Source organism: Brassica oleracea, chromosome C7 (assembly GCF_000695525.1).
Source record: "Brassica oleracea var. oleracea cultivar TO1000 chromosome C7, BOL, whole genome shotgun sequence".
In the NCBI taxonomy this organism is placed as follows: Eukaryota; Viridiplantae; Streptophyta; class Magnoliopsida; order Brassicales; family Brassicaceae; genus Brassica; species Brassica oleracea.
In genome coordinates, this window is record NC_027754.1 from 23,850,445 (window position 1) to 23,863,696 (window position 13,252).

Sequence of the window (13,252 nt, forward strand, 5' to 3'; positions counted from 1 at the left end):
AAAAGAAAAAATGCCTTATTAGTATGTCCATTTGTAAAATTGTGACTTACGGTATATAGTAGATGGGTTCACATCACAAAAATATTATTGAAATCGTGAAGAAAACAAGTCAAGAGAGCAGCAACTTCATATACAGTACGAATTATAGAATTAGTTCGATAAATTAATAAACATGTTAAATTAACAAATTTTCTCGGTTCCAAATTGAGCTGATGTAAAATATGACATAATTCAATAAAATAATAAGATAATAATATTTAGAAAAATTCTTTGCTAAATATATATCCAATTGAAATCATAAATTAATAATTACGATATATTTAAATTTTATATATACATAATAAAACATTTTATTGTTTACTAATCTTCAAAATAAATTGTAACTAATTATTATTTTTCATTTCAATATTTTGATGCTACTTTATCAAACTACATATAAAACTCATCTGTATACTTCTATATGTATTCAACATACATAAAATGTATCAAATAGTCCCATAAAATAGATGAAATTTAAATCTTTTAAGTTTTAATTAATATATAATATTATGAAATAAAATATTTTTCTTTCTCTTAAATATAATCTAAAAAGTAAAATTTTCTTTAAATTAATAACTATGTAAATTAATAAATTATCATCGTCGCAATATTATTAATTTATATAGTTTTACTGTAATATGGTTAAATTTATTAATATTGAAAATTATAATTAAATCATGTATAAGCTGTCGATAACACATTAGAATAAGGGAAGATCATTATCCATAAAAAAATTGAATGAAGAAAATACAACTGGGCACTCCTGAAAATATCACAAAACAATTATTGGAAGATCGCTTCAATCGGGGATTGACATATTGCTAATTGTAATCAATCTCCCACCTGCTGTATATAATATTCACAATTTATAACCTATCAGTTAATTTATGTAAATTATTTAAGATAGATAAAGACAGGACCAAGAGCCACTTATAACTCTTAATCTTTAGTTGTCTCTTTTTTTTAACATCCGAAATTCATCAAGAGAGTAGAACTAAGAAAATCTTTGGAAAATTGTTTTTTTAGACAAAAAAATGATAACTATGTTCTATTAGACTAATCTCATATACTTTATGTCATATTAGTCTAAATATTTTCAAAATGATAATATTGTCCTTAATTTCAATTAAAAATTCGAAATTACAATTAATAAAAATATTAAATATTAAAATATAATTTTTAACTAACATAATTTTTTAAAAAATATTAAAAATCCCAAAAAAAGAAATTGCCACAAATTCCACTTTCATAGTATCATTTTTATGTTTACACTAGCCATTTTTTACTCTCACTTTTAATGAAGGGTAAAAAACACTTATACCCCTAGGGTTAACTAATCTAGACTTAGAGTTTAGATTTGAGGGGTGGGGTAGGGTTTTTGGAATGTGAAATTTAAGATTCTAATAAATATATAAATATATATATATAAAATATTAAAAAAATTTAAAAATAGTTTCAAACATAATTTTCGATTTTCAAAAAGAAAATTTGAAAAAAATAAAAAAAAAAACTCAATTTTTTTATAAAAGTTCGAATTCAAAAAAGTATAATTCGAAAACATAAAAAACTTATTTTTTATTATTTATTTAAATAATAATTTATTTATTTTAATTTTAAATTTTTTAATTTAAAAATTGATTTTATAAATCACGATTTTTTTTAAATTGATTTGATAAATATAAGGAAACTGAATATTTCCAAATATTCTATTCTCATATTTTTGGAACTGATTATCCTTATCCGTAGAAATATGTATTATACAATATGTAGAACACATTAAACATGTTTAAAATCGATTTCTACTAGTTTTAGATTTATAATAATGTATAAATTTTGATTTCTACATGTTTTAGATTTATAGTAATAGGTAGATTCTAGATTCTACAGAATTTAGAACGATAGGTTAAGCGTGGAATATGTTTTCCAAATATTTTTAGATTACTATTATTTACGTAGATCACGTATTCTAAACATATTAGATTCAATGAAAAAAATGGATTACATTTTCTACTGTGTAGAATGTCAGTTCTAATTTTTGTAGAACAATATATTAAATTACGATTTAAACATTTTTAGAATTAGAAAAAAAATCAATAAGTTGATATATGTATTTCATCGATAGTTATTATTTTTAATTTTTTTTTGTTTGTAAAACTATTTATTTGATTTTTGTTTTGAAAATACTTAAGGGTAAACATAGTTATCATTTTTTTTGGCCAAGAAAAACAATTTTCCCAAAAATCTTTAGTTGTCTCTTGTTTACGATTTCTTTTTCTTGTTTAAGATCTTAATATCTTTGTTCTGGAATTATTTCCATTATCTCGTACATTACGTTTTTACTTCGTGGGAATTCACCAGAGAACGCTGTCATTGTTTTGGTGAAAACATATATCTGTTTCGATTCTTTTAAATCGAATTAACTAATCTTCTTTGGAAGTTCGGATTTAGAAAATAGCAAATAAAATCAACAAAAAACAAGTGATAATATCGTTTAATAAGTTTATATTATTTTTAAGTTGATTTAAAACGAACCAGAGGAGAAACTAAATCATTATATTAAATAAGTTTTTGGGAAATGCGTTGTTATGACAAAATAATTGGAGAACATAAACTACCACTAATATGCTGACCATGGTTAATGTTATTATGTTTTTTTAAAAACTTTTTATTTAAAGAAAATGTAAATTTACAATAAGAATATATAAAATAACAGGAATACAATCAAATGCATAACTAAAATCAGAAAATGTTACAACACAGAGATTTAAATCTGAAGAAGCTTTCTTCTGATCCATCTTACTTCTCCTTTTGCAGCACTATTTACACTTGGTTGTATTCTTTTTTAAGAACTTCCAACTTTTTTTTTCGCAAAATTTCTTTGTTTTATAACATTGGCCAGATTCCAAGCGGGATCTATAGATATTATTTGAAAAAAAAAATCTAATTTATTGATTTCTCAAAATAAAATTAGTAACTGGAACTGTCAATTTTCATCGCTTCTAACAACATTTCTTTACAACAAAGAAATTACAGCGAAAAACCACCGTTAAATATTTTTGTGGTTGCATCACTTTCATACCCATGGCGATGACACACCATGGTGGCTTCCATGATATTTGTTTCTTACCACTTGATCCTTGATTCAATATAACTGGATTGAATTTCTTATCATCGATCATAGTCACAAAGATTAAACCGAGAATTGCAATGGTGGATTAGAAAAGAAAAAAATTAACCATTGATCCACTATAGATAAATAATCTCTTTTCAGTGAAAGAGAAGAACAATAGATAGGAAAGCATACAGAAATTGATCATATATTGATCAGATTACAGTTTGAGAATTGAGAATTTCTCCTTTCCCATCGCCATGAACGTCGCATCGGTAGGAAACTTCTTTTTTTGGGTATATTTAAAAGTTATGTTATTATGTTCTTATATTACTATTTTGTTGATCATGTATTAGTTTCATAGTTTGCTGTTGTAATTATTATTGTATTGTTTGTAAACAAAATTATTAACTCGTAATGTTATTTCTTTTATATTTCCAAACACTTTGATTGATTTGGTATGTTTGTATAATGACATTCTCAATAACCATGATTAGTTTAAGTAGTTGAAATACACCAAATATATACCGAAAGTAACCCTGAGAATATCAAAAAGAGAACTGGAAACATGACAAACTGAGAATAACGGGGGAAGGAAAAGGACAAGAAGGACAATGCATAATACGTGTCGTAATTTGAGTACACATAAAGTCAATTCCTAACGGTATCCAGTCACCGACCACCGACCTAACTTTCCTCTCCACTACCCCTATTCCGTATCTCGTAGGTATTTTTATACACTGTGTAATATATAACCAACGTACCGTAACAATGTTCCAAAATGAGGGAAAATAGCTTATTCTCCGGTAAACTAGTTGTTTCCGATTTTTTCACACATAAACTTTTAAGTCATGCCAAAAACCACATGAACAATTCTATTTTTTGAATTACATGCACAAACTATCGATTTTAAACTAATTCTCATAGAACCGTAACAGTGTAATTTAAACGTTAACTTGGTTTATGATAGATGGAGAGACGGTTTAATTTGGGTTGATAAAAACAGAATACTACGTTGTTTTTTTCTTTTTCTTCTTCTTTTTGTCAACTTCTCTTCTTCTTCAGAAATCGTTCTACTCTTCATCATCAATTGGGAACAAAATTTATTATCATACAAAAAAATAAAACATTTTACATGATACATAAAGAAAGAAGAGCAGCAAATACTAACTTACCAATCTCCATGTATTGTCACAAGGAACTATAAAATTGACTTAGTCTAGGACGCTTGATTGGTTCCATAAGCGGATGTTACTCTCAGGTTCCGGTCCTGCAGGAATTTATATATTCTCTTCAATCCAGAAATTTGTCATACGATCTCTTTATATGCTTTATGTCATATAACTCAAAAATATCTATCCACCCAGTTACTATGTCATATAACTCGAAAATGCAGAATAAATTTTTTTATCCTCAGTTGATGATGAAGAGTAAAACGATTTCTGAAGAAAAAGAGCAGTTGACAAAAAGAAGAAGAACAAAACGACATAGTATTCTATTTTTATCAACCTAAATAAAACAGATTATCTACATGTCATAAACCAAGTTAACATTTAAACAATACCATTTACGGTTTTAGGGAAATTAGTTTAAAATCGATAGTTTGTGTATGTAATTCAAAAAATAGAATTGTTCATGTGGTTTTTGGCATGACCTAAAAGTTTGTGTGTGAAATAGCCGGAAACAACTAGTTCATAGGAAAATAAATTATTTTTCCGTTGTTCATGTGGTTTTTGGTATGGCTTAAAATTCGTGTGTGAAAAAACCGGAAACAATTAGTTCATAGGGAAATAAACCATTTTCCCTCCAAAATAGTGTACATACACAATTTTTTTCATCAAAAATCTAGGAGAAACCTTAAAAAAAGTTTTGTGAAATATTATTTTATTTTAAATTATGTATTTTCCAAATAAATAATAACAAAATTCACTGATTCAAGTTGTTAAAAAAAAACAAAATTCACTGATTATAGATTTTTTTGGATAAAAAATGATTATAGATTTTTTTATTTTTTTATCAAAACTGATTATGGGTTTTAGTTAGCTTTATATATCTAGCGATGAAAGTATTTATTCTCGTTGGAAGACTCCTTTCAGAATAAAATTCAGAAAATGTATATTTATATATATATATAAAAGTCGTGAATACCAAAAGAAAATGGTCTTCATATGACTCACCGATGTGATATTTTCCACAATGCTTTTAGCCTCGTATTTTCTTATTACGTAATTATTAGTTTTCATGTTCTAATTCGTAATTACAACATTGTGAAAGATTTCAGTTAATAATCGAAAAGGTTTTGGTCATGAAATATAACTTATCTCTATATTGCTTCTGTTGTCTATCTGGACAAAGGAGTCCAGGTATCTATCGTATAAATTTATAGGATCTGGTTAAATACTTTAATATACACAACATTATATATATGTTAGTTATAAGTACCAGGGTATATTCGTGGATAATATATTTAAAAAAACAGAGGAGGTTTTGCGTACCATAATATACTATGGATAGTAGAAGATTAATTAGAGGGAAAAGGAAGAAATCATATCAATGATAGTATTAATATGCGCATGTCATCTCCACCACCTCTTCTTCCGCAAAACTTTCTGTTCCATTAAAATACAATCAAAACAGAAGATACAGCTTTCATCATCGGCCCAATATTCATTTATTTTATAATATTATTAACTGATAATTGAGAAAGAAAGAATTTTTTTTTGTTATAACTACAAAACGAATCCACCACCAATGAGTCCCATGACACCAAGTTTTATCTTTAAAATCCAACTAACCAAAATTCTCCTCTCTCTACTTTTTCTCTTGTCGGTGAATTTGGATTTGTCTACTACTCCATCCACCATCATAACACCACCTGCAACCTCCCTCTTTTCCTCCCCTCTCTCTCTCTCTCTCTCTCCGACATATTTATTCTCTGTCATAGTCTCTCTCTCTGGCGAAACCCAGATCGAAAAAGTCGGTCAGTTCCTCAAAAAGTCAGTTTCTTTGGAGGGTTTCAAAATCCTCCATGGAGGGCGGCGGAGTAGCAGCTAACGTGGCAGTCTCCGGGACGACCACGAGGAAGAGAGAGAGACCTTACAAGGGTATAAGGATGAGGAAGTGGGGCAAATGGGTTGCGGAGATTCGTGAGCCTAACAAGCGCTCTAGGTTATGGCTCGGCTCTTACTCCACCCCCGAGGCGGCTGCTCGAGCCTACGACACGGCGGTTTTCTACCTCAGAGGACCGACGGCGAGGCTCAACTTCCCGGAGCTTCTTACCGGAGAGAAATTTACCGAGGAGGATATGTCGGCCGCGACGATCAGGAAGAAAGCAACGGAGGTGGGTGCGCAGGTAGACGCTTTGGGCTCGGCGGTGCTAGATAACCGCCACCGTGTTTTTGGTCAGGACCAAGAGAGTTGTGATGATAGCAAGAATTTTCATCGAAATTATCAAAACGGCGATGGAGAAGAACATGAGGACGCTGAAGACGAGAAGAGGTTGAAGAGTGGCGGGTGGTTATTGGAACGGGTTGACTTGAATAAACTACCCGACCCGGAGAGCTCCGATGAAGACTGGGAGAGCAAATAATAATATTAATATAATTGGAGCGGTGGCGTGCGTTAGCCTACCTCTGCGAAAATCATTAGCGCCGTTTATGTTTTTTTTTTTTTGCATTAATTATCTGAAATTTTAGGGTTTCTAGCTGTTATATTTTTTGCTACTTTCTTGTCTTTTATTACGTGTTTTGTGGTTTATGGAATTTTAGGCTATTGCTTAAAGAATGCAAAATGTATATTACAACTCATTAATATTAATGAAAATTCGCCTTGTTTCCTATCATTAATTTGTCACTTTACTTTTAATCATTGTTTTTGACAAGTATGATTACCCAAATTAAATACCCCTTTGCTTGAGAATAACACCAGTTATTTTAGAAGAAATTTCCTAATTTGTTACTAAACTTCTATTTAAGTGATTTAGAACATTTTTCCATCTAGTGTTCCTTATTTGAGCTTTTGGCTTTGGAATATTAGATCATGCTGGCTTTACCTTCGTATATTTCTGATTTTTTTTTTTGTTATTTAGGCTTTAAACGATAGATTTTGCAGACGGTTGATAACTTGATATAAATTTCGAGTAGTAAATGATTTAGAAAGGTGGTTTTCTATACATTTTGATAGTTTATAATGCTTTAATAAATGCACTGATCTCTTCTTGATTTGAAGTTTAGGGGATTGTTATAAGGAAGATTAAATCGATGGGATGGGATATAAAGTTGAATAATAATAACGGGACAAAGTATGACCTACATGCATATCATATAAAAGCAACTTGACATAGTATATCTCTATTAACTACGTCCACATTTTTTGTTTTCTGTTAATTCATAAAGTTATTAAATGCATATGTAATGCATGTATGGATAAGTTTTTTGGGTCGTCTGGAACTTGGGGGTGTTTTTTGTTTTTGTCTTTGTCTTCTGCTCCATTTGTATTTGTTCTGTGGGTACCATTTAGATTTTATATGCTATATCTTTTTCGAGTTATATTATTACAAGTTTTATTATTATTGCTGCTTTTATTCTAAGTTCTGTTTTCAATAAATTTACGTTATCTTATATATATAGTTTAAATTTTTCCTTCACCTACATTTCAGTAATACTTTCATATATATATATATATATATATTGATGTATGTAACAAGGACCAAGGAAAAGTATATTGCACCAATACGTATGATCATATTATAGATTACATTTTTTTATTTTCGTTTCATAATTGATGAGATCATGTTGGGAGTTTCTAGCTATGCCAGTTTCTGTTCTTGGTGTATAAAGCAATACGTACTTCTATTGTTTATTTTTGTTGGTTGCTGTTATTGATATTAAACACGAAGGAAATGCGAAGATACCAATTAAGAAAGAGTACAGATGGATGTGTCCAAGACAAGAATAGTAGTTAAAGTGGAGTTCTGATTTGATATTTGATGGGGCTTTCCTTTTTTCTGTTCGTAGAGTGTTTGTTTTTGTATCACAAAATTCTTTTGAATCGGGCCAGATATTGATTTTATTTTCAAATCAATTTTCTTATGTCTCATAATAAGTGAGGATTTTGGTCTTTTTTCGTTTAACCTTTTATGCTACTAATTAAAATCCAGTACTATAGTTGAGCCCTAACCGCGAACTGATTAAGCTGTTTAAAAATCACTGACCCAAGATCCCCCCTTCCCCAAACTTTTTTTTTTTTTTTGCTAAAGCCTTCCCCAAACTTCTTGCCTGATCATTGTTTCTTGTTGTATTTAGCTCGATGGAATTTTCTCAAAATTGTTAGCGATTTGAAACCACAATCATATTACTATATTAGTAGAGTTCAAATTTTGCATAAGGGACGTGCCATCCTCTGGTCCATGTACGCAGTGCCGGTCCTTAGCACATACGCAAGAAACTTTTGAATGGAGACTACTTTTGTGGGTTCACCATTTTTTTTGACATCTACCATTTTTTTTTCTAAAATAAAATAAATACTATTATACATATTTAACCAATAAAATAATGACAAACACATGAAACTAATATATTTCTGTACAATAAATTAATTAAACAAATGTAATAGGTATAAATAAACATTATATTTACCCAATTAGCTTTTAAAATTAGTTCTATCAAATGTAATGTCTTGATAATTTTTAGTTTTGTATTAGGCCTCGGAAATGTCAGCACCGGCACTGCATGTACGTTCCAAGTAAGATCATTAAACTGTATTTAAACGAATCCATATAGTATCGTTTGATCTGACTGAGAAATAATTATATTTATTTAGTCACGTTTGGTGAATATTCATTTTCCTATTTAGAGTGTGATTGGCAAACACTATAATAGTTAGAGTAATTAATATGTAGTACAAGTTATAAAGTAAATAAACTGTATAGTAAATTTCCTATATATTAATTGAGAATCATTTAAAAAATAACAACTTTATAGTTTGTAATAATTACAAATTAAACTTGCTGATGTGTCGCTTAATTAGAATCTAATTTCGCTGATGTGGCATGATTACAATCGATTAGAAAAATAGTTAGTCCAATTTCAATTTGCTAGAAAATGTTTTATTAACCCATACATATAAGTTAGGAAGGCTTTGTTATATTGTATAAACCTTATAAGCGAAGTCTTAAAAATAATAACAAACAGACACATTACGTTTGGCGTGAATGGCACGTGACATTGATATTGGTAAAATGGAGTGAGTTTATGAACAGCATTATTGGGGACGAAGGACATTGCAGTTGATTTATTTTTTCTTTTTGAATTTTTTTCTGTTGATTTATGTATAATTGAAACTTTTCCTGAATAGCTTTAACATGATAACATGTTAAAGCTACATCAGCATAGTTGGTAAATCTCTCTCGAGACTCTAAACCTAATTCTGTTAAAATATTTTCACAATATACAATACTGTATATTACACCAGTATACTTATATATCAGTATCAAGATTCAAAAAAAACTGGAACCGAAAAACCGAACCGGAACCGAATCAAATTACCCGAAACCGAAACCGAACCGAAACTCTTAAATATCCGAATGGTTCTTAAATTTCTATATCCGAATAACCGGAACTGAACCGGAACCGAACCGGAACCGAACCGAAAACCGAATGGGTACCCGAATATCCGAAAAACAAGGATCCACTTTCTAATATAAGGTAAAATGTCATCAACCCCACTCGAACATGAAGAGTGATAACATTGCTATCACCAAACCATGTTATCTTTTATGTACTCTCTTATATTATAAATATATATATATGGTATTTTTATATTAAAATTTAATAAATGCTTATAAAACTAGCACTTTATTGATTCAAACTCTAGTTGAATTGACAAATATGCAAGTGTGTAACCACTAGATCACTTTGATTAACATATTAACTCATATATTTTGTATATGTATATTTGATTCATTTATTAAATGGGTACCCGAAACCAAACCGAAACCTACCGAAACCGAACCGAAACCGAACCGAAAACTCCTAAGTACCCATTGGGTATAAGAATGATTTATCCGATATACCGGAACCGAATGGTTCCTACCCGAAACCGAACCGAATGGTTCCTACCCGAAACCGAACCGAATACCCGAATGCCCAGAGCTAATTTTTGGTGGTATGTTTTATTCTGAAATTGTGTACTAAAATTAACTCCATGTTGTTTTCGTATATTTTGGTTTGAGCCAAGACAAAATATTGCTCCATAAGCATAATATACGGAACAATGTACTATATGGATGTTTTGTTAGTAAGATTCATGCATTTAGAGTAAGCATCTTTTTATTATTCGCAAAAGCTAAATAAAGGAAGTTATTATAAATGTCAAGCTTGCTGTGCAATCTCTTAGGTTTGATTGACAAGTCAAATTTTGCAATAATGATAGAATAGATGAAATTCAATGTATATTTCGTTATGCAAATGAAAGTTTTGAATTTGATTCCTCTAATTATTATATTTTATTCTCTAAATCCTCCTACATTATCAATATATCTCCTTCTTATTATCTGAGTAGCACTTTTATAAATAAACTTTTATCTCATGTATGATTCATAATTTTGCCATTTCCTAGATGTCAACACCACATTCCACCTCACAACCTTTTTTAAATAACTCTCTTTGACCTAGACTAATTACATGTCATGCCATTGCCAAAAACATATAATATATGTTTCATTTTATGCATCTTGATTTTAAGCATCTTGCCAAAAACATCGTCTCATTTCATTTCATGAACGTGTTCACTAAATTTAGAATATTGAAACTTTTTAAACATCCATGCCACGACACTATTGTATAAAATGTGAAATCTATAGATAATATAATTTATATGCCCTGTTAAGTTATATCAATACTTTTTAACATCCCTATCAACTCGAGATAATATTAAGTCATTGGCCATCATATTATATAATTTTTCTAATTTATGTTATATAATATACTATGCTGAATAAACCAAAAACAAGATGATATAATATGTTACGCGGTTTGTCTTTGTGTTGTTGTATATTAGTTAGTTATTATTAGTAATATATTATTAGTAATATGTTAGCATAATAGTTGTGTATACTCGAGCACATCAACAATATAATTGTATTTTTATTCTGATTATAAACACTTAGATACAATACGAAGATATTACTTGAAAATAAAACATATAGTGCATGATATATTTGAATGAATCGAGAAAAACACTGTCATTGTATCTTGATTAAGCTATATTTCCTTAATGGAGTAAATCTCGCTGTCAAATATTGAATGCTCCAATTCAAAAGATTAATGAAAGTTGGTCATGAAATTTGAGTCAATCAAATATTTCCGGAATGAGTGTCTTTCATGTTTGTGGTATTTCAATTAGGGAAAGTCTACTATATTCTTTACAATTTTAGAGGATAATATTCGCACTGATTGATCAATCATGACATATGTGGTAGTAACATAAGATGTTAAATCGCTATGGTCAAAATTTTAAATAAAGATGCGATAAATTATGGATTTTTTTGGCGTGATTTTAGGGTTATATGCAATTATAGATTTCTTAGTCAATATAATTTTTTTATGTCCATTCATTTATCTATAGTACTAAACAAAATCACTAAAAATTATTAACCTTGATGGTATGTGGTATAGTGCGCAATGTACCACCAAAATTTATGTTAATGAACTACACAACAAGGTCCATTGTCTACTTTGTTCTAACTGAATCATATCATAAGCATTTCAAGCTTTGTTGTGTAGATTTTACACACAGACTCTGTTAAAAACACTTGCGAATAAGACTAAAACATTTTAGATATAGTTTTAAGTTATTTGAAAAAGAATATACATTCATTATATTTGTGACTATTGTTCGTGATGTATGACTATGATCACTATGATTCATGTATTGAAAATATAAATGATCTTCATTATTCTTCATTGTTACGTTAGTCTAATTGAATCTTTTCGAATATTTATGATATTTTGAGCAATTGTTCGTGTTATATAACTCTGAATCCTTAGCCAAGTTCGTAGCAATGAGTGTTTAACCTCCTATGTATCTATTCCATTAACATATAAACTTTAGCCGTAAAGTTTTTCTTAATGGACAATAGAAATAAAAATGTATGCAAAAAGAAAGGTATAAAGAAAGATTGACTTTTGGTTGACAAAAAAATATTGATTTTTAATGAGTTTTTATTATGTCTTTCGTTATGATAGAAATCTCACGAATTTCAGGGTAATCTTTAAAACATCAATAGTATTTTTATTTTTAAAATATGCAATATATGAAATATGGTGGTCTATTTAATTTAAATGTTAAATTTTGTATGCATGTTAATTTCGAACTTTACGTATTTAGAAGAGTGTAATTTGGTAAGATCTGATTATGTGCATAAAGTAATAATATACTCTATCCCATTACCGAACTATAAGACTTAAATTTGGACAATCAATATTTCAAATAATGTTATTATCTAATTAGCCCGTAGTTTCTTTTAAAATTTTAAATGTCCATATAAAATACCACCATTTTTATTTTAGATAAGACCCAATAATCCATTTTTTATTAAAGGAGAAACATTCATAGAAATAAACCTTCGCCTCATTTGTTTATTACATGAGTGCCATTTCCTATGTGTCATCACCTCATGCACTCTCACTAACTTTTTAAAAAAACTCTTTGTGAACTAGAATAATTACAACCAAATGTCATTGGTCATATACATTATATTATATGATTACAATCCGATTTGAAAAAAAACGGGAATTTATGACATGTAGACTATTAACTCTTTTGTAAAAGGCAACAAAATAAGTTGGACATCTATCAGATCATTTTATGAACATTTTTGTTTACGTTAATTATAATGCAACATTTTATGAACATTTTTAAAATATTATCAAATCGTATTATAATGCAACGTTTTATGAACCTTTTTGAAACCGAGTCAACATTTTATGAACATTTTTATGCAACATTTTATGAACATTTTTAAACTAATATCAAATTTCTTTATAATGCAACTAAAGAAATGTGAATAATTTTATGAACAATTTTATGCTTATTTTAGGAACA

At 28.9% G+C, this 13,252-nt stretch overlaps 1 protein-coding gene across 1 annotated transcript; it reads left to right on the forward strand.

Moving 5' to 3' along the window:
* The first annotated feature begins 5,879 nt into the window (after positions 1-5,879).
* On the forward strand, positions 5,880-6,989 carry LOC106303577 (ethylene-responsive transcription factor ERF010). The gene has a single exon (XM_013739850.1). The coding sequence runs from the start codon at positions 6,177-6,179 to the stop codon at positions 6,735-6,737; it is 561 nt and encodes a 186-aa protein (XP_013595304.1). The 5' UTR covers positions 5,880-6,176; the 3' UTR covers positions 6,738-6,989.
* Positions 6,990-13,252: the final 6,263 nt, after the last annotated feature.